The 21888-nt window shown below is 35.8% G+C and overlaps 1 protein-coding gene across 1 annotated transcript in view; it reads right to left on the minus strand.

Moving 5' to 3' along the window:
• Abca6 (ATP binding cassette subfamily A member 6) overlaps window positions 1-20352 on the minus strand; it is a 70828-nt gene extending 50476 nt beyond the window's left edge. The window contains exons 1-8 of the mRNA XM_035448028.1: window positions 19562-20352; window positions 17734-17938; window positions 16634-16792; window positions 14267-14370; window positions 13342-13568; window positions 9535-9676; window positions 1817-2002; window positions 500-647 (exon numbers count right to left, since the gene is read on the minus strand). Of these exons, the coding sequence (XP_035303919.1) occupies window positions 500-647; window positions 1817-2002; window positions 9535-9676; window positions 13342-13568; window positions 14267-14370; window positions 16634-16792; window positions 17734-17938; window positions 19562-19657 (1267 nt within the window). The 5' untranslated portion in view covers window positions 19658-20352. The remainder of the gene's footprint in view (window positions 1-499; window positions 648-1816; window positions 2003-9534; window positions 9677-13341; window positions 13569-14266; window positions 14371-16633; window positions 16793-17733; window positions 17939-19561) is intronic.
• Window positions 20353-21888: the final 1536 nt, after the last annotated feature.

Here is a 21888-nt window from a genome sequence, read left to right on the forward strand (position 1 = left end):
ACTCTCATGCCTCTCTTTACTTTTTCAGGTTGTTCTGACATAAATTCTTACTATCTTTTTTTTCTAGTCAAGTTTAATTTATTTTCTATATTACATTTTTATTTTAAAACAATCTTTTCTCATTTTACATACCAATCCCAGTTCCCACTCCCTCTCTTCCTCCTGCTCTCCCCACCTTACCCCATCCATTCCTCAGAGAAGGTAAGGCTTCCCATTCTTACTATCAGCCTTTCAAAACACTTTTAAGGATATTTGAAAAAGTAATAAAATTTAATTAATATTTAATTACATTCCAAAGTTGACTTATATAATTATACTATTGTTTTAAAATCAGAATATATAATATTGCACAAATGTTATTGATTCTAAAATATAACTAAATTTGGGCTAAGATTAGGCATATATTCTAGCCTCTAGAGCTATTTTAATAAAACCTTAAGAAAAACTTTTCTATGTAATCAATAACTGGAAGGTCAGAGAAGAGTCCATTAATACTTACAGGGCAAGATTTTGTCAAAATACAATGCCAGAACAAAGTAGATAAGAGCATCAAAAGCCAATATGGAAAATGTCACTAGTATTAAATATGATTCTCCTGAAGGGTCAGGAAACACTACACCATTCAAGTTATAATCCAAGGAGATAATCTAAAATTCAAACAAAAATAATAATAAATTCCTAAGCTCTCCTAAACTCATAAATAAGATGGCATAGCACCAATAATTATTAGTTTGCAAGTTAACTTTTTAAAGAAATATTTTAACAAAGGTATAGTAAATAATAAGCAGTCTACAAGTAAATAAAGCTACTAGGGATGCAAGACTGAGTAAATATTTGAAAATAAATGAATATAATTCTACATGTAACAGAATGAAGAGGAGAGATATAATTGGTACATGAGATGCATAGAAAGCACTGGAGAAAGTTGGGTATCCATACTGCAGGAGATTTCTTCATAAACTAAGATGAGATGTCTACTTGAAAAGTCATGCCTAAAAGCAAAATGCTGAAAGTTTTCCTTTGCTTGCATTCCCATGCAGCAAGTCAAGGAGCTTGCAACCGTCTATAACTCCACTTCCAGGCGATCCGATGCCCTCTTCTGTTCCTGTGTGCACTGCATGCACATGGTGCACACACATACATATGGAATAAAAATAATAAACCCTCTCTTAAATCTATTCATCAAAGGAATCAATTAGAAAGGAGAAAAGCTAGCGATAACTGGGCGGGGGGAGTCTGGTACACAGCATATGTAGGAAATTGTTATAAGTAACAAGGAAAATATAAAGAACTCAGTGGAAATGCAAAGAAAAGATCTGAATGGACAATCTGCAAAAGAAAAACACAAAAAGACACTATGTGAAAAGGCATCCAAGTTTATCAAAAGTATGAAAACATTAATGAACACAATAATAAATCACATATTCATCAGAATGGTTACCTGTTGAATGATGGTATATTTAGAGGTGCTTCACAATGAACACAGCAATCTATCCGTAAAAAGTACATAAGTACACTGATGAACCTTACAAATTTTGTTGTATTTATATCTTCTAAGATTTTCATAATGATTCATAATTTACACAACAAAATGTTTTAAAATAGGTTCACACAGAATTTTAAATAAATTAGCAGTTTTTATTTTTTAATTTTTTATTTAATGGAAATTCTTTATAATGTAGCAAATTTAGCTTTATCAATGGAAAGTTACTCTGGTTTAAAAAAAAAAAAGCTCTTGGTTAAGGCCATAGTGGAATATAAAGAGTTATCAAGTATTAATTCCTTTTGAAGCATCAACAATAACCTATGTTTTTACCTTAGCCATCCCAGAGGTGAAAGCAAAAGGGCTGCAAATACTCAGAATCCATTCCAGAGATGTGGGGAGTTGTTTATGAAGTACAGTGAACCCCACACACCCCCAAAAGAGGGTAAAGAGAAATATGACTAGATTGGTGAGGATAGCTTTCTGTAACAAGACAGCCATCAGGAAAGCTACAGTTATCTGAAACAGAAAAAAACATTAGCTGTTGCAGGTCATAGCCTTTGAGGCTCATCAGCAAAACTAGGCTCATTGCTTCAAACAAGATATCATCAATGAGAAAGTGAAAGGAGTATGAAGTTATACCAACTCTGCTCTGCCCTCAGGTTTTTGTTTTTTGTTTTTTTAACATCCTTACATGCCCTACCCATTTGCTAGGCTTTTGTTTCTCAGACGACATAGGGAAATATGAAAGATAATCCAAGAATAGGGTCAAAACACAATTCTGGGAATTAAGAAAAGCTAAATTAGTATACTAAGGTCAATTATCTGTATGACTTCTGCAGAAAACATCCTAGAAGATGAGAAAATACAAAAACCACTGTTCAGAGAAGGATGGAGAGAGAGAGATGGGCAAGAGGCAAGGGAAAAAATAAAGATAAACTCAAGAGGTTGGGAAGGATGCTATGTGGAGATCATCAAGAATAGATCAAACAGCAGAGGATATCTGCCTCTACGGAAATGTTACGGTGAATCCTATTAATTTGTTTAATAACATGTGTTAGTAATTATAGTAAACACCATTCAAATCATATGTGGCACTTTTTCTTTAATCCTTGAGTTAGAAAATTTTTGAGCTCCTCTTTCACTGTGTTTCCCTAAATCCAGTCCCCAGGTCTCATCCCCAGCTCTACAGCAGAAAACCCTTGGCAATTTTGTCTGCCTCCCACCTCCCACCTCCCACCACCAGCTCGTATCTCCTGTGGATCCCACAGATCTCCCTCTTCTAACCTTCCTCTCATTCCTTGTTATTGTGTCCCAGACCCCCAACTCCAGCAGGCATCCCCTGCTAACCCAAGGGGTGCTCCTCCCTGGGACAACACCCACCCCACTCCTAGTCTTCCTGAGATTCAATCCCCCAAGTCTCATCCCCAGTGCTGTAGCAAGAAAAATGTTGCAGTCTCCCTTTCCTCTCTCACCCCATCCCCAATGGATCATGAAGACCTCTTCCAGCCTTCCTTCCCCCAACTTATCCCAGTATTGCAGCCTCCAACTCAACATTCTCTGTGAATGGACATGTGAACAGGCAGGAAAACAGGCAACACACAGCCATCACACTATACAAGTGATGGGGGAAGTACTTCTGTGTTTGTTTATCTTATTGATTGTTAAATAAAATACTCTTTGGCCAATGAGACAGCAAGTTAGATGGGACTAGGAGTCAAAGAGAATTCTGGGAAATGTAGTAGAGAAGTGGTGATCCAGGCAGGAAGTGACATAGCAAGGAGACTCATATTTGAGCAAAGGAAACAGGAAGGGTTCCCCTTTGTCCCCTTCACATCCTCCAGCGGCAGGATGTGAGCCACCAGCAAGAGAGGGTGCCAGCGAAAGCATCCTCTATAAGAAAAGTCTTATATAATATATAGATTTGTGATAATCAAGACAGGGCTAACAGATGAGAAATCCTAGTCATTGGCCAAGCAGCTTTGTACCTAATATGTCTCTGTATTATTTTATCCATCCACACATCGGGCAGAACTCAGGCAGCTAGCAGAGACGCCCAGGTGGCGGTGGGACTTGGGCGGCTTTGACTGAAAGATTTATCTTAACATACGAGACTCAAGAGAAGAAACAGAAATCAAGTAACAAAACACCAACCCAACAAAGACAAATCCAGAAATCAGCACCTAGACCTATAATCATTCCAAACCCAAATGCCTAGACTTTAGCAGAAAAACACAATCAATAACAGCCAGGGCAATATGTTTCCACTAGAGCCCAGTTATCCTACCACAGAAAGCCATGAGTATTTCAACAAAGCTTAAGCACAAGAAAAAAATATCTTAAAACAGCCATTATGAATATAATAGCAGTCCTTCAAGAAAAAAATTAATAAATCCCTTAAAGAATCTAGGAAACCACAACAGTTTAAAGAAATGAATAAAACTATTCAAGACCTGAAATTCATAACAGAATCAATAAAGAAAACATAAATTGAAGGAATTCTGGAAATAAAATTTTAGGAATTCAAGCAAGAACAACAGAGACAAGCTTCACCAACAAAACACAAGAGACGGGAGAGATAATCTCAGGCAATGAAAATATGACAAAAAAATGGATATATCAATCAAAGAAAATGTTAAATTTGGAAAACTCCTGATTTTAAAAAAATAACAAACAGGATATTTGGGACACTACGAGAAAGCCAAAGCTAATAATAATAGTTATGGAAGAAGTAAAAGAAACACAGTTCAAAGGCCCAAAAAATGTTTTCAACAAAATCACAGAAGAAAATCTTCCTAACCTAAAGAAGGACATGTCTATAAAGGTATAAGAAGCTTACAGAACCTCTTTAATATTGTCCTTGAAGTTCTAGCTAGAGCAATAAGACAACAAAAGGAGATAAGGGAATACAAAATGGAAAGAAAGAAGTCAAACTCTCACTATTTGCAGATGATATGATAGTCTACATAATTGACCTGAAAAACTCAACAAGAGAACTCCTACAGCGCTGATAAACACCTTCAGCAAAGTGGCAGGATACAAGATTAACTCAAAAAAATCTGTAGCCCTACTATATACAGATGACACATTGGTGGAGAAAGAAATCAGAAAAGCATCACCCTTTACAATTGCCACAAACAACATAAAATACCTTGGAGTAACACTAACCAAAAAAGTGAAAGACCTGTACCATAAGAATTTTGAGTCTCTAAAGAAAGAAATTAAAGAAGATACCAGAAAATGGAAAGATCTCCCATGCTCATGGATAGGCAGGATCAACATAGTAAAAATGGCAATCTTACCAAAAGCAATCTACAGATTCAATGCAATCCCATCATAACATAAATCCCAACATAATTCTTCACTGACCTTGAAAAAACAATTCTCAACTTTATATGGAGAAACAAAAGACCCAGGATAGCCTAAACAACCCTGTACAATAGAGGAACTTCTGGAGGCATCACCATCCCTAACTTTAAGCTCTATTACAGAGCTATAGTCCTGAAAACAGCTTGGTATTGGCACAAAAATAGACAGGTAGAATTGAAAACCCTGATATATATTAACCCACACACCTATGAACACCTGATTTTTGACAAACAATCCAAATATATACGCTGGAACAAAGAGAACATCTTCAACAAATGGTGCTGGCATAACTGAATGCAAACATTTAGAAGACTACAGATAGACCCAAGCCTTTCGCCCTGCACAAAACTTAAGTCAAAATGGATCAAAGACCTCAACATAAACCCAGCCACACTGAAACTACTAGAAGATAAAGTGAGAAATACCCTTGAATTAATCAGTACAGGAGACTGCTTCCTGAACAAAACACCAGTAGCACAGACACTGAGATCAACAATTAATAAATGGGACCTCCTGAAACTGAGAAGCTTCTGTAAGGCAAAGGACATAGTCAGCAAGACAAAACGACAGCCCACTGACTGGGAAAAGATATTCACCAACTCCACATCTGACAGAGGGCTGATCTCCAAAATATACAAAGAACTCAAGAAGCTATTCTCGAAAACACCAAACAATCCAATTAAAAAATGGGGTACAGAACTAAATAGACAATTCTCAATAGAGGAATCTAAAATGGCTGAAAGACACATGAGAAAGTGTTCAACATCCTTAGCCATCAGGGAAATGCAAATCAAAACAACTCTGAGATACCATCTTACTCCTGTCAGAATGGCTAAAATCAAAAATACCAATGACAGTTTATGCTGGAGAGGATGCGGAGAAAGAGGAGCACTCCTCCACTGCTGATAGGAGTGCCAACTTGTACAGCCACTGTGGAAATCAGTATGACGACTCCTCAAGAAAATGGGAATGAAGAAGAATGGGAATCCACAAGATTCAGCAATTCCACTCCTAGGCATATACCCAAAAGAAGCACATTCATATAACAAGGACATATATGTTCAACCATGTTCATAGCAGCATTATTTGTAATAGCCAGAAACTGGAAGCAGCCTAGATGCCCCTCAACCAAAGAATGGATAGAGAAATTGTGGTACATTTACACAATGGAGTACTACTCAGCAGAAAAAAACAATGGAATAATGAAATTTGCAGGAAAATGGATGGAACTCAAAGAAACCATTCTGAGCAAGGTAACCCAATCACAAAACGACAAACATGATATGTACTCACTCATATGTGGACCTGCTTTATGATAGATAGTAGTGACAATGCTTATCAGAGCTGTTTTTAATGATGTTGCTCAGAATGGTTTCCTTCCAGATGATGACTGAGAAGCTAATTTAAAAAAAAAAATGGTGCCAAGTACCACAAGAGTAACAGAACTGTGCTGTTTTCTGGGATTTTGTTTTTTGCTGTTTTGTTGTTGCTGTTCTTGTTTGCTTTGTTTTGTTTTTGCTTTTTGTTTTTTTTTAATGGAGTGTGCTGGATGTCTCTACAATTTTGTTCAAATGACTGCAGAACCTGGAAAAGCTGTTGCTGCTATTAATGCATGACATATTGCCATTATTGCTCTTTTTATATAAATATAAATATATATATATGCTAACTGAAACTCAAATATGTAATGAATCCAAGGTGTTTCAGTGAGTGCTCACCTGTGCATGTAAATTTGATTTCATCTTTAGTAAGTAGTAAAGTTATATGCTTACCAAAATAAATAAATAAATGACACACTGGAAGACAAATGTCACACAATTTCAATTTTATGTGTAACCTAGAAATGGTGAACTTATGGGAACAGAGAGCAGAATTGTGGCTATTAGGCTTCAATGTGGGTTTTTAACAATGGGGAAATGATTGGTTTAAGAATATAAAACTGCAGTTGGACAAGAGGCATGGACTCTGTGAAGTCTTGAGGTCTACTGAGAGCATGATAAATATGGTTGATAACAATATGCTATATTTTAAAAGTTGTGAGATAGTATACTTTAAGTGTTCTCAAAACAAAAATGATGAATATGTGTGATATAACATGTTAATTGGCTTAATTTAGCCATGCCATTGTGAACATACTGTATTGTGTATCATAATTGTGCATGACTTTATATATGAGCTAAATAAATGAATGGAAAAAAAAGAAAACATGCTCAATAGCCCCAAATTGGAGACAATACAAATACCTATCAACTTAAGAATGAACAAGTAAGATGTAGTATATCCATAAAATGGAATACTGTCCAACAACGAAAATGAACATTGGCTGCTAAAGCATGTGATGACATGGATATACCTACAAAGAACATGGCAGATATTGTGGTGGTGATTGACAGGAAGGAAAATGTAACATATGATTGATTTAAATTAAAATTTTAAAATGCAAAAAAAAGAAGTTTACAGAACACGAAATCGATTGGGCCAAAAAAGGAAGCCCCCACCAGCATGTAATAATCAAAACACTAAACATACAGAACACAGAAAGAATATTAAAATCTACAAGGGAAAAAGACCAAGCTATGTATAAAAACAGGCCTATTAGAATGGAGAAGCCAGAAGGGCCTGGACAGATGTCTTACAGGCTCTAAGAGACTACAGATACTAGATGCTTGGAATTGCAGGACATTTGAGGGATGAGAAACATAGTACAGTGGAAACTTCTGGAATCTATGAATGTGATTCTAATGAGGTCTCCTAGTTATAAGGGATATGAGTCCCAACTAGCCATCTTTTATAACCTGGTGAGGCTTCCAGTGTTGGGGCTGGGGTTGCATTCAACTAAGTTGTTGGCTAAGGGGATCCCATGGAAATTCTCAAACAACCAGGCTGATGCTGAGACAAAGGATTGCTCCCTGCAAACTGTCAACAGGGCCCCATTGCCAAGGATAATACCCATACAACTATTGAACATGGAGAAGTCGAGCTGGTGCCTACATGGAGCCTTCACCCCTATATTCTAGACACTTTGGTGTGGGAAGGTATTCTGAAGGCTACCAAAAAGAAACATGGACGCAAACCCAGTTACAAAACCTTAGACCTGCAGTCTACTCAGCCTGTAAAAATATGCTAGGGAAAGAAATGGTGGCAAAGAGCTTGTGGTAGTAGCCAACCTATGTCTGATTTGGCTTAAGGCCACTCCACGAGACAGCACCCATACCCAACATGGCTTAGGTAACCAACAACCAGAGACTAGATAGCCCAAGTACCTAGGGTAAAACAAAATAAACTGGTCTAAAAACTCTAATAAAATGACTCCTAATGACACTCTGCTATACTCATAGATCAGTGCATTATTCAGTCAATATCAGAAAAGCTTTCTCCTGCAGCACATGGGAGTGGTAAAGAGACCCACAGCTAGACATGACTCAGAGATAGTATAAATGGGATGGATCTGTCAAATCCACCCCCCTCAGAGCTTAGGGAATCCCCTGGAAGAGGAGGCTGAAAAATTGTAAGAGCCAGAGGGGATGAAAGACACTAGAAAGGCCTCTGAATCAACTAAGAAAGGTGAGTATGAGCTCAGAAATAGAAGCAGCAAGTAGAGAAATTACATGGCTCCACACCAAGTCCTCTGCATATACATGATGGCTTTTGGGCTGGTATTTTTATGGGATTCCTAAGTATGAGAGTGTATCTCTGATGCATGTGCCTGCTCTTGGGAGTCTTTTCCTCCTGTTGGGTTGCCATGTCCAACTTTGAAATGATAGTTTTTGTTTTGTCCTATTATATATTGTCACGTTCAGTTGTTATCTCTTAGAAGCCAGTTTTTTTTTTCTAATGAGAGACTGAAAGGGAGTGGATCTGGAAGAGTGGGGAGGCGGTGAGGAACTGGGAGGAGTGGAGAGAGGGACGCTATAATCAGGTTATAGTATAAGAGAAACTAATCTGTTTTTGATAAAAGAAAAAATAGAAAGAAGTCCTTTGTTTATGTCTAATTCATATTGGAGATACACAAGGCAACTGAAGTAGCACCTCAGTGAACCTTAATGCTTCGCAATGGCCTTTCCCATGATGAGAGAGTTACTCTAATGATCATAGGCAAAACAGTCCACACACAGGCTGTATACAGGCCTGCCTTCCTTCTACTCTTCCCTTTTTCTTTCCTGAACTCTGGGTATTAATGTATTATCTTCACTTACATCTACTGCCGATGATGGCATAATGATTAAAATTCACCTCCATGAGACCAATTTTAGTTGATCACCATGATAAAATAAAAAGTAAACTTGAGCAGTAGTACTAGCTGCCTAGCAAGATATTTTTACTCATTTAAGTTAATTAAAAGTTTCACAATTAAAATCTTGAAATATCTCAAATAAAAGATTTCATAAAAAAACATTTTTGATGCACCATTTCATTTATGAATGAACAAGACTTCTATGAAAAAAGAGGGGCCCAATTTACTTGTGTTGACATTATTTTCTAATATCTACTGAAATTTTCTCAAGCAAACACATATGTGCATCCACATGCTCATACACACACACACACACACACACACACACACACACACACACGCACACCGGACATGAAAAAGTACCTTCCTAACCTCCTGGAGAATTAATGTTTGCTACCCACAGCTAAGATCTAATGTGTAAAAGGTGATATTAAATACATACACTTACCAAAGATAATCCATATAAGAAAAAGAGTGTAAATATGACAAGGAAACCAGTCATCACTATAATTTTGGCAGATGTTATGATAATTGCAATGAATATGGAAATAATGAAGATGAAGCCAACATAGATTAAGCCCCAGGACAGCCTAAACAAAGACAAAAAACATTTAAATAACTTAGCCTTTTAAATAAATATTTTTACATCTACAAAAGCATCTAAAGAGCAACATCATTACTCTGTATGTGCACCCTAGTTTAATAACTATGATACTGATAATACAGCTGAGGTCCATTGTGTTTGTTCTTCTTTATAGTTCTCCATTTTTCCCCCTAAGGTAATCTTTTGGCAAACATCCTGCTTATGAATCCCATGCATTCTGATTGCCTTTACTACACACTAATGGGAGATGCCAAATATTATTATGGCACCAACCAATAGGAAAGAATGTTACAACCAATTAAGTGGCTAAAAACCAAAGTATGGCCTTGCTGGTACCTGAAGGCCAGGCTTCTATATGTATCTATTACACAAATAACTATAAGCATTGTATAAACTATGGCTTACGCTGTGTGTATTACATATAACTTGCCTTTATTAATCAACATTAACTATTATATAGAGAGCTTATATATTTCATTATTAATACACTCTATTGTTCTTGTGACCTTAGACAATTGTTTCCTATTTTTCTTTGTTATAATGGTGCCAAGAATTTTATTATGTTTGTTCTTATGTCAGATGTAGAAGAATATTTCTAGAGTGAAATTACTGAATTAAATTTTATGTATCAGTTTTATTAGACATTACCCATTAACCTGTAAAAGCTGGAAGGAGACTTAACAGCTGATGGCCAGTCAAATCAATCAAATGCCTCTATAGGCATCGGAGCTTCAGCATCCCTGCAGGCAACACTTTATAGAAAACTGAAAACCCACAACTCCACTGACGACATCACATGCTTCCTATTCCTATGACTGCTTTACTGAAATGGATATAAGTTATGACACACCTTTATACTTTTATATTATTTTGCTTTAGATGTGTTGGCATTCACATTTTTTTACAATATTGTTAAAGAACATCATCCACTGTTAGATCTGACTAGACTATAAGAATTCATGTGTTCCAGTGTCTCATTTACAAATAATAAGGCTGTGCGCCCTTAATTAATGGGTATGTGAAAAGTCACAAAACAAAGCATTAACAAGGCACAAACATAATTGCAGCCATTATTATGCCCAGAGTTCTTTCCTCTGTTTAAAACTGTATAATTAGGAAGAATTAAACTCCTGAAGAATGCAGCAAAAGATGTGTGCTTTGCAAGAGTACACCCAAGTAAAATGTTTAACTGGATTTACTACTTATTTAATTTTTAACCTTATATCATTATATTGAGTTGGCCTATGTTAGAAACTTCAGCATTTAAAAAAATAACATTCTGTGAATTTACTTCCTAAGTACAGAACAGGAATGCTTTATGTAGGATTGAAAAATCACAGCGTAGGAAAATTATGAAATAAAGACATTAAAACAATTACTTAAAAGGGAAGCTAGCTATAGGGGTGGAGTTAGGAGGTGATATTAATAAACTTAGACAAAATCTTATTTCTTGTAAAACAATACAAGCATCATACTGATGGGGGAAGTGCTTCTGTGTATGTGTTTGCCTTACTGGATGATAAATAAAGTACTGTTTGGCCAATGAGGCAGCAAGTTAGATGGGACTAGGAGTCAAGGAGGATTCTGGGAAATGTAGTAAAAGATACAGGCAGGAAGTGACATAGCAGGCAGACTCAGTATATAAGCAAGGGCAAGAAGGAAGTTGTCCCTTTAGCACTTCCTCCTGCTCTCTGTTCTGAACCGCCATGTGATCCTGGGATGAGGATGCCAGCAGAAGGTGTCCTCCATAAAATAAGTCTTATGAAATATATAGATTTATGATATTTAAGACTGAGCTAGCAGATGAGAAATCCTAGTCATTGGCCAAGCAGCATTTGTACCTAATATAAGTCTCTGAGTGTTACTTGGAACCTTAACATGGTGGCAGGCAGAACTTGGGAGGCCTGGTGGAAAGTGCCCACATGGTGGTGGTGTTTGGGTGGCTTTGGAGTGAAGATTTATTGTTACATCATACTTTAAAAATAATTATTACATTTCATATTTATGGCATTAGTTTGTTGAAGTCACATTTACTTTCAATAGGTGTATGATACTTGGAAAAGATATTTCCAAAGCATCTTCTTTCTTGGCTATAAGGATGTACATATCAATTCATTTTTCCAGGTTTTAATTTATATGCATACTAAGAATCATACTGAAAATGACTTGACATTAGAATGTTTAGTATCTCTTTGGTCAGCCTAACTGGTACCTCCCTAATTTAAGGTGACCCTGGGCATTCTGCCCCCTAGGACTTTTTGTGGACTGAAGGAAGACCCCCTTCTCCAAAGGTCTGCTCTCTCTTCCTTCCTAACAGACTTACATGACAGGATATACATCCATTCCTCTGCGATTACTAATGTTCCCACACAAAAATCCCTCACTTTTTAAAGACATGGTTTCCTCCTTTTCTATTTCCTAATCCATATGCATTAGAATTAAAATTATCTTTGTTGGTAAATATACTGTACATGGAAAGAAAGATTTTTAGACAATGATTTTACTTCAGGGAACACAAGTTACTAGATTTTTCAATCAATAATTATTCATCCAATCCATGTAGTTTTATTATTCCACACACATAGTTTTGGGGTTTTATGGAGGGTTTTTTTTTTTTTGTGTGTGTGTGTGTGTGTGTGTGTGTTTTAAGTGGTGTTTGAGTTTCACTAGGTTTGGTTTATCAAGAAGGGTCTCAGCGACTCTGGTCTCTAGACAGCTCAGATAAGCCAGAAAGCTCCATTTTCCAGCATCCACTTACCCAATGCTAAGATTATATGTCACTTTTCTTTATTTGTGTAATATAGAGAAAAGTAACCCCTCCGAATCAATATCAAAACATGTCCTGTTTCCTATGAGCACATAATTTTCCTTTTGACCTGATAATATACATTTTGTCACTGATACCAAATTCTGTGTTTTGTTTCAGAGGAGTTTAGATGTCATGTTATTTGTATTTCTCTTTATTAAACTCATCTACTATTTTCCTAGGTCTTTATTTCTATGAAAGTACTCACCTTTATTATGTCACAAATACATAAATAGATACATCCATATCTATATGAAATATATATATATATATATTTCAAAATCACTTTAAAGTGTTTGTGGATTGAGGCAAGGTATAAATATTAATATGTAGTTCAAGTGATGTTATTAAGTCTTTCCTAAACACCAGCCTATATGTGATGTCCTGATCATACTGCATCACTTAAAACAGCATTTACTTACTTCAAAAAATCACTGATTGGGATGAATACAACAGCCCATGAACACAACAGACCCTTACAAGACTGTTTTCTTCACATAAGGAAGTGTGGAGAAGTCAGCTCATAACTAGGAGTGATCAGGCAGAACTGCCATCAGGACTGCACCTAGGCCCGGCTCTGCCATTTGCCATCTACCTGACACTGGGTAACTGTCTTATCTTCATTTACATCTTTAATAATAGTGCCTCTATCTTAGAGGTGGCATAAAAAAAGCCAGAGTTAAAAGCATATTCAGTGAGTTACAGTGACTATCTTACATGGCAGATCAAACAAAGACTACATCTAGTAGTCAGAGCAAAACAAAAGCAGCCCACATATCAAATTTAAACTGTGGAATTATAAAACAATAACACTTTCACTGTTGTATAATTTCTTTATGACTCACCAGAATGCTGAATCTTGTAGACCCATTATTTTCATCAATTCCTTATACTTTTTTCTCTCTTTAGTAACATTACGTGATATAAAATACATAAACGAGGAGAAATAAAGCAAGCAGAATAAAATAAAAAATTCATATTGAAAAATATCTTTAGTAATAAAAGGCAATGTCTTCATAGTTACTGCATTAACAGACATCAACTCCTCCATCACAGAGTGGTTTGTTGTGATCTACATACAGAAAGACATAAGCAAACCGAAATTAAAGGTCAGAAAAGGACAAAAACTGAAGTGTTGGAGATTGCACCAATACTGTTTCCCTAGTTTAATGCTGTAGTCTAGTAACATCAAGTGTCACTGTTAGAAGGAACTAGGAGGGTCATTCTGCAGGCTTCTGTGAAGCACTTCAGAACTAGAAGTTTTCTATCAAGTGGTCTCTTCCTTGGCTAAAAATCTGAGTTGACATAATTGCTAGTTTGAATGTGTCCCTCTACACTGCATTTGGAAAGTCACCCTCACTGTAATATTAGAGATAGGATGTTTGGGGAAGTAAGGCATGGGGCCCCGCCCTTGTGGATGGATGAGTGACTCATCAAAGGGTTGGTAAGTATTTCTAATGTGCAATTTGCCCTTTTGCTCCTCTGCCAAGTGAGAACACAGTGTTCTTCTTCTCTTTGACCTTTCATCCTTTCTGCCATGTAAAAGCTACTAGACCATGACAACTGTGGGAAATGAGCTTGTTGAGGCCTCGTCATATACTTGCCAGACTTGAGAACTGTGAAAATAACTATGTTCTTTATAAATTATCCAGTCTCGGGTGTCTAGTTATTATAGGGCAAATGAACTGTGACATTCATCTTTTGATAAAAGTCCTGATGCCTCTGCAATTAATTATAGTAGCCACTAGAACATTTCAATTAAGCACTCACTTCTATAATAGCAGCATTGATGGCAGTTTGTAAAGGCACAAATCCTTTTTTCCAGTATCTGGACAATGAACATGAAATATCACCATATATATCCCAGCAATGAGCTGTAAGTACAAGGAAGAGTATAATCATCATTAGGGGATAAAGGTAAATTGGGAATGAGGAACAACCACCTAAGAGAAAGTGATTAAGACTCTGCTAGTCAGAACTTTTAACCTCAGAGAAAATAGGTACAGTGGTGCACACCTGTAATCCTAGCACTCCGGAGGCTGAAGCAGAAACATAATAGATTTCTAGGCCAGCATAGGCTATATGGCATGATAATATCTCAAACCAAGCAAACAAGCAAGCAAATAAACAAACAAACAAACAAGGTAATTTTGAGAAGAGGAAAATATGTTAAGATGAAGGGGATATGGTTCAGAAAAGCAGCTACTCTCATGAACCATGAGACTAGGGATAGAGAAATCACCAGCTTCTTGAGACGTGACAAACAAGGCTTTGGGGTTTCTAAATCAAAGCTACACACACACACACACACACACACACACACACACACACACACACACACACACACACACACACACACACACACCAAATCCTAATTTCTGTGTATAAGAGCTTGGAACTTTCCTAAAGCAGGATGGGTGCATGAGAAGAAACTTTTTTCCTAAATAACTTGGAATCAATTATCATAGCAAAATGCATACCTCCAGGTGGGAAGTGGAAATGCCAATGAGACACAGTGTTTGAAGACTTGTGACAAGCTACTGTACAGACATGTAATGACAAGACAAAGAGGCACCACCCTTTCTGGGGAAGTAACAGAAAACAAGGTGCACTACCTATACTTGGGAAGTCTTGGGAATTTTCTTCCCAATATTTTCATACAGCCACTCCTGTGCTGTAGCACAAGAGTACACACAGCTCATACTCTGCACGTGGGTGACTCTGGATAACCCTTTTGCTACAAACAAACAAGTCCATGACAATTTTACTTACAAAGACCACTTCTCCCTGGATCCTAATTTCAGAAAGTGACTTCATCCTAAAGAGATTTCCAAGTCACCATAAATATCTAAAGCAGATCTATTGTCTTTATCATATTATTTGTATATCTTTTCTCCTCTCCTGCCTCCTGCCCCTGACTAGAATGATTCTTAAAACAGGGTCCATGGTTTTCATTCACTGTACTCTACAGGAACTCAGTGAAGAATATGCAGACTGCACTCAGTGTGTGAGTTGCAGTAAAGAACTGATTCTACACACCAATTTTGTGTCCTCAAGTATCTTTTAACCCATAAGCCTTCCTCCTTTTCAGCTGCCTCTGCTATCATCTAAGTGGTCATCAGGTTTCATTACATTCTCCCTGAACTTGCAAATTGAATTCTCTGGGCTGTATCAGGAATGCATGGTGACATATTATTTATTATTGAAACTTGCCTGAGAATTCAGAAAGTAAAGTCAGCCTCAAGCCATAGAAGCCAGGCACACACCTTTAATCCCAGCAGCCAGAAGCTAAGAAGTAGTGGAACACTCCTTTAATCCTAGGACTCGGGATTAAGAGGTAGATGGATCTCTCTGAGTTCAAGGCCAGCCAGGGATACATGAGATTGAATTAATCTAAAATAGTAACAGATCACATGCCTTTAATCCCAGCACTAGAGGGGGATAAAAGATAGAAACAGGATCTTCGGTAGTCAGTAGGAGCATTCATTCTCCAGCCACATTGGAGATAGGAACATTCAGTCTATAGCCACACTGAAAATAGGAGCATTCATTCTCCAGCCACCTTGAGGATAGGAAGACATTGAAGTCTCAGGATTCTCCAGCCACACTAAAGAGAGGCAGCAGGATCAGCCCACTCAGCCTGAGGTAGTGCTAAGAGCTCTTGGCCCACTATTTTGCTTTTCTGATCTTCAGCTTGAAGTTTGAACCCCAGTATCAGTCTCCGAGTCTCTTATTTGTCATGCTACAGTAGTGCTCTCTTAATCTTGGACAACTTGCTGTCCCTTTGGTTTTTTTTAAAAGTTACTTCTCCAATCCAACAATGAGTTAAGAATCCTGCATCCAAGTTACCACAAGTACTTTCCCTTGCACTTGCCGCTAATAATTCAATGCTTGTCTTTCCTACTCAACTGCTACCATATCTGACATTGAGATCTGATCATTCTCTTAGACCTGAGAGTTCAACAAATGCATGCTGAATTATTTATCCTGCAGTGCTGTGAAATTAATATAAGGGCAGCAATAAAATGTTAGTCTGTTGTCTCCTATGAACTGAAAGTATATGTTGCTCAACCCTACCTGTTTCTTCTTGTTAAAAACACAAAGACTGTCACAAAAGTATTTTATATGAAAAGTCACCTAATAAGTCTTCTTTCAAAAATGGATTTCCATACATTAGAAATACTTCTAACTTGTAAGAGAAAGTGTCGTTAAATATGATTCCAAGAGCATGGGGAATACTATTCAGAAGCACTTCATCCAGGTCTTTTTTACTCGGTACCCCAATGATTGTTGTTCCTGTGAGGTACAAGATGAAAACAGGTATACTGGATTGCATAAAACAAAATGTGATATTAGACCGAGCCATGTTTTTATAGACTATTCCACTTAAACTAAAGAAACTAAAAGGCAACCTAGAAAACATTATTTTACTGTTTCAAGTCACAGAATCCAATTATCCAATTGTGCATGTGAATTACATGTTTTAATAAGACAAGTGGTGGATGAGGAAAAAAGACCATCATGCTGTTAAGTACAAGAGTAATCCACTGTTGTCATTACTAGACCCCTGAGAATTCCAGAATTCTTACTGAAGCAAAATCAATTTACATGACTTTTGTCTTGTGCAGAAACAAAACAACAGACTCTATAACAACCAGAAATTTCACTAGTTAGAAATTGAATATTAAAGAATAAATAGCCAGACTACATCTAGGTTGCTTATTAATGAAATATGTGTTTTCTTAGTTTTGGTTACAAAATGGGCCCAATTTAAAATCACAACCTTTAAAGGTTTTGCATTCTATACTATACATAGAAAAGAATATCACCTTCAGATTACACATCTTTAATACTCATACTTAAGAACTTGTTAAATAGCCATGAGATAATTACTTAGATTTTTAACAAGCTATAAATCTTAGTCATTGGGTATCCACATTAAAAACATATACATGCACCAATAGCTACATTTCTCCCAGTTGCTGTTTTTCAAATTTGTAAGTTTTTTGTCTTTGTGTTCTAATACAAACATAGGTCTCCATAAATTGAACCCTTATCAAGCTGAAAGAATTGTATAATCTTGTTGCAAAAGAAAAATAAAAACCTAAGATTATATGCTATCTTGATACCTGAATTCTTTGGAATGATGTTTTACTGGAACTTCAAGCTAACATGTACATATCTTATTAAAAAATAAATCAATAAGACCAATTCTTTCTTGTCATTAGCATATTTACCTTTCATAGAAGGAGCTAAAGTAGTTTTATTCATTATCAGTTGGGTTATGTTAGAGATTGGTGTATATACAACCATTATAGAAGATCCATTAAATTCATCTACACTTCCAAGATCCTTAGGCGGGATTTCGGGGAACTGCATGTTTTCTTTGAAATATGAAAATAGACCCATATACAGTCCTACAATAATTGGGATGCTCCATTCCTATAAAACAATTTTTAAGAGAAAAAACAATGAGCCTAGATTTATTTCCCCTCAAATTGGTCAACACCAAAGAACTTTGAAGACAAGTTCAATTTTTACATATAATATGGCTTCTTGTTGCTGTACACTCTTTAGAGACAGGAAAACTCAATGAAAGACTAAGTCTGAGTTAGTAGCCACATGTATCACTCTCTGGTCTAAAGTTTTGCATTAAATCATGAATGATTTCATATGGCAAGAAGTGGTAAATTACAATGTTTCTTGCTAGCTGTCATATTTTTTATTAGAAACTAAAAGAAATAAATAGTAACTGAGAGGCAGATGAGTGAATCACCAATAGCAATAATTTCTTTTTTCCTTTTTTTTTGGGGGGGGGGCGCTGAGACAAGGTTTGTCTGTTTAGCTTTGGAGCCTGTCCTGGAACTTGCTCTGTAGATGAGGCTGCCCTCGAACTCACAGAGTTTTACCTCCCTCTGCCTCCTGATTAAAGACATGTGCCCCCCACCACCTGGCTGCAATAATTTCTTCCTTCTTGGTATAACGTTAGAACACACTTCTTCTCCAAGCAATTGAGAATTCTTCTTTAATGTCCAAGGACATCGCTCCCCATGAACCAGTAACCAGAAAGAACTCTCCAAACAATGGAGAAAGAGAAGACACAGTTGAGTTTTCACATTAATAACCATTTTGGTTTACCAATGCCAGAATTTATCTGGACAAATCATTTATGTCCTTGTCTTTGGAATTTACTTCTAAATGTTGACACTGCATGTTCACTTATTTAAAGTGGGCACATTAATGTACTATAGTAAGAATTAATTTGAAAACTGTAAGTTTTGACTAGAATGTACTCTTAAAGTACAAGTAAAAATAGGCATTTGAGATCTTTTTTATGGAAAGTGGGAAGACACAGTACATGCCACAGCTAGACATGGTTTGTAGATCCCTACCCAATCTACTGTATTCTCTGTCTTAATTCTTTTTCTTATGAGTAAAGGTTACCAGGGTCTGAGCAGATGGCAAGTCTCTAGATGAAGAAACCTAGGTTCCTGCGTGGATGGAAATAGTGTTCTCCCCACTCAACCTGCTTTTCTTCTACTATTACCTGTACTGAAAACAATGAAAACCGAATATTTGCCATGCATTAACCCACTGAAACTTGTGCAATTCACCACTTTTCAAACAATCTGCTTTTACAAGTCAACAATGTTGTCCTTTTGTAATTATTTGAAAATAATTGTTTGAAAATGACCTTTATGTAGAAAATCAAGTTTTTAATAATAAAACAATAAAATTAAAATTTCTCTATTTATACTTAGCAAAATCTGTACTATCTCTTGGTTACCAATGTAGAATATGTAACCACTTAATGTTTGTTACAATTTACCATACAAGTAAATTTTTACTTTATTTCTTTTTTTAATGTAATACTTTTAGTGTTTATAATTCTATGGTATTGGTCATAGACCTTGATGAATTTCTCAATTAACAAATATAGCTAGAAATATAAAAAGTATCTATCTTAAAAGTAATTAATCTAGTCTACTGATTATAATGTAATAGTTGAAATAATTAGGCAAAGAAAGGAGAGTTCTGAGGAAAGGGTGAAATTTCTGCACATACCAAAAAGCTCTCTCTTTTCATTCTCCATTTCTTGAGCAGATTCTTGTGCAAAAGCGCTCGGGTTTGCTGATAAACACTTATCTCTTTCATAGTCATTTCACCTGCTCATTGGGTGAACAAACAATAAGTGAGGCAAAAACCATTGAAAAAAACCACTGACTCTATTTCTGATTCAATATTTATCACACATAAAAACTGTAGTGAAATGTTGTAAAATATTGTTGCAACAATTTATGACTAAATTTTACTTGAAACACATCCTCTTTAAAGAATTTGGAGGAATAGGTTATGGTGGGATGTGGGGTGATTATTGTCATACTTCTACAATAAAACAGAACATTGTAAGTGGAAAAAATATATCCTTAGGGGAAAGAAAATGTATAATTATATTTTAAAACAGAATTTAATGATGTGAATAAAGTAATTCAATTATTCATTCCATTAATACTTGTTTTTGTTTCTTGCATTTTAGTAAAAATCCCATAACTAATTAAATCAACAACAAAATCCTGATTTCTTAAACTCACTTGAATGATGATAAATTACATTGATTAGATACAATCCCAAGGAATATGTTTAGAATATACCTTCAGATTGAAATAAAATAAATTTTAACTGAATAACCTTTACCAAAAGTTCTAAGCCTTAGGATAATAATCCATACTCAAAATTACTTGATTCTGATACACAAGAAGAATACAACTTCTCTTAATTTTGTGAATACAGATGCCACTCAATAACTCTGAAAGCAAAGTACAAAATAATTAAAGCAAAGTACAAAATAAATAAATTTTAAAGAAAATAATAAGAGAAATTGGATGGAAATTAATTGTGTCCAGAAATTTTTCAAATAAACAAATTAAAAACCTTTTTCAAATTTTAATAGTATTTAAATTTATTCTTTCCTAAATTTACATATAATTTTTATGCAATTTTTCCCTTGGCTAGAATGGAAGCAAGCTAGATTCTACTGCTGTATCTACAAAATGAAATCTGGTTGAGGAAAAAATATTGAAATTTAGCTCTTAAAATACTGAAGTATCTAGAAACATCTGAAAAATAGATTGATCTTACCAGAGCACAAAAAAATAAGCTTACTTACTGTTGCGGAATATTTACATTCCTTGGAAGCAGTCACACAGTTCTCTTTTTTTCTAGTGCACCAGTTAAAACGTTATCTCTGGTTCCTTATAAGTCCCTTAGTAGGTGGTTACTCCCGGCCATTCTTACTCAGACTGGTTTCTGAAAGGGGATGTGGTCAATCCAAGCTGCACATGATAAATTTGTTTTGGTGTGTGTGTGTGTGTGTGTGTGTGTGTGTGTGTGTGTGTGTGTGTGTGTGTGTGTGTGTTCCTTTCCCTACAAGCCAGTTAGTCTCCTGGGAAAATACTGTTCTGTGATTGGTTGAGAATAAAACAAACCCTATGACTGTTCATTTAGCCTTTTAACTGCAGGAAAAATAGAGCAAATAAGAAAAAAATGTTCAATCCTTTTAGATATGATGAGACCAATATGGAGAAGAGGACAAGAAAAGAATAAAAATATTAACTAATCGAACTAAGTCGTTAAAGTTGCATGAGAAATACTAATTCATGTTTTCTCACTACACATAGATAAACACAGCTGTAACTTTTCAACTTGTCAGATTCATGCTAAGTGGAAAAAACAGCTGAAGCTGAAAGTTTCTTTTCTTTTTTTATTTTTCTTTTAAAGTAAAGTAGTCCATAGTCTAACTTGGAGAAATTCCTATGGTAGACAAATGAAGAATTATTTTCTTCTCTGTTCACAGTCACATGGGATTTAATGAGTTATGTGACAAAATATAATTTTAAGTGACTAAAACACATAAAAGGATTCAGACTTTTATGCATCAATATTAGAATACCTGAAATCTATTCCATTCTCATTGCACAGTGTATCTGAAAGGTACTGAAAACTTTTGATCTGCCACAGCAAACGGCAAAACAGGAAAGCAAAGTCCATGAGTTGGGAAATCTCAAATATTTGACATGGCTCCTGATCCACATGTGTTAATAATCATAAATCAGAGAGACGTTCCAGAGTATATGGGATAATTTTAAGGCAATAACAGTTACAGCCATGATAATATACTTGGCAATTAATTCTACTTTTAAAAGTAGACAAAACTGAAATATCACATCTTTTACACTGAACACTGTCAAAACAAACAAGTTAACAGAGGTGTTCTAAAGGTCCCAGAACTGTGAAAAGAGGGTCACAAACACTTATAAGTTTGTTTCAATAGTAGAACAAATCTTTTGAAGTCACCTAAAATATAATTAATATTCCCATTAATTTTATTGCTA

Source organism: Cricetulus griseus, chromosome 7 (genome assembly GCF_003668045.3).
Source record: "Cricetulus griseus strain 17A/GY chromosome 7, alternate assembly CriGri-PICRH-1.0, whole genome shotgun sequence".
Classification (NCBI taxonomy): domain Eukaryota; kingdom Metazoa; phylum Chordata; class Mammalia; order Rodentia; family Cricetidae; genus Cricetulus; species Cricetulus griseus.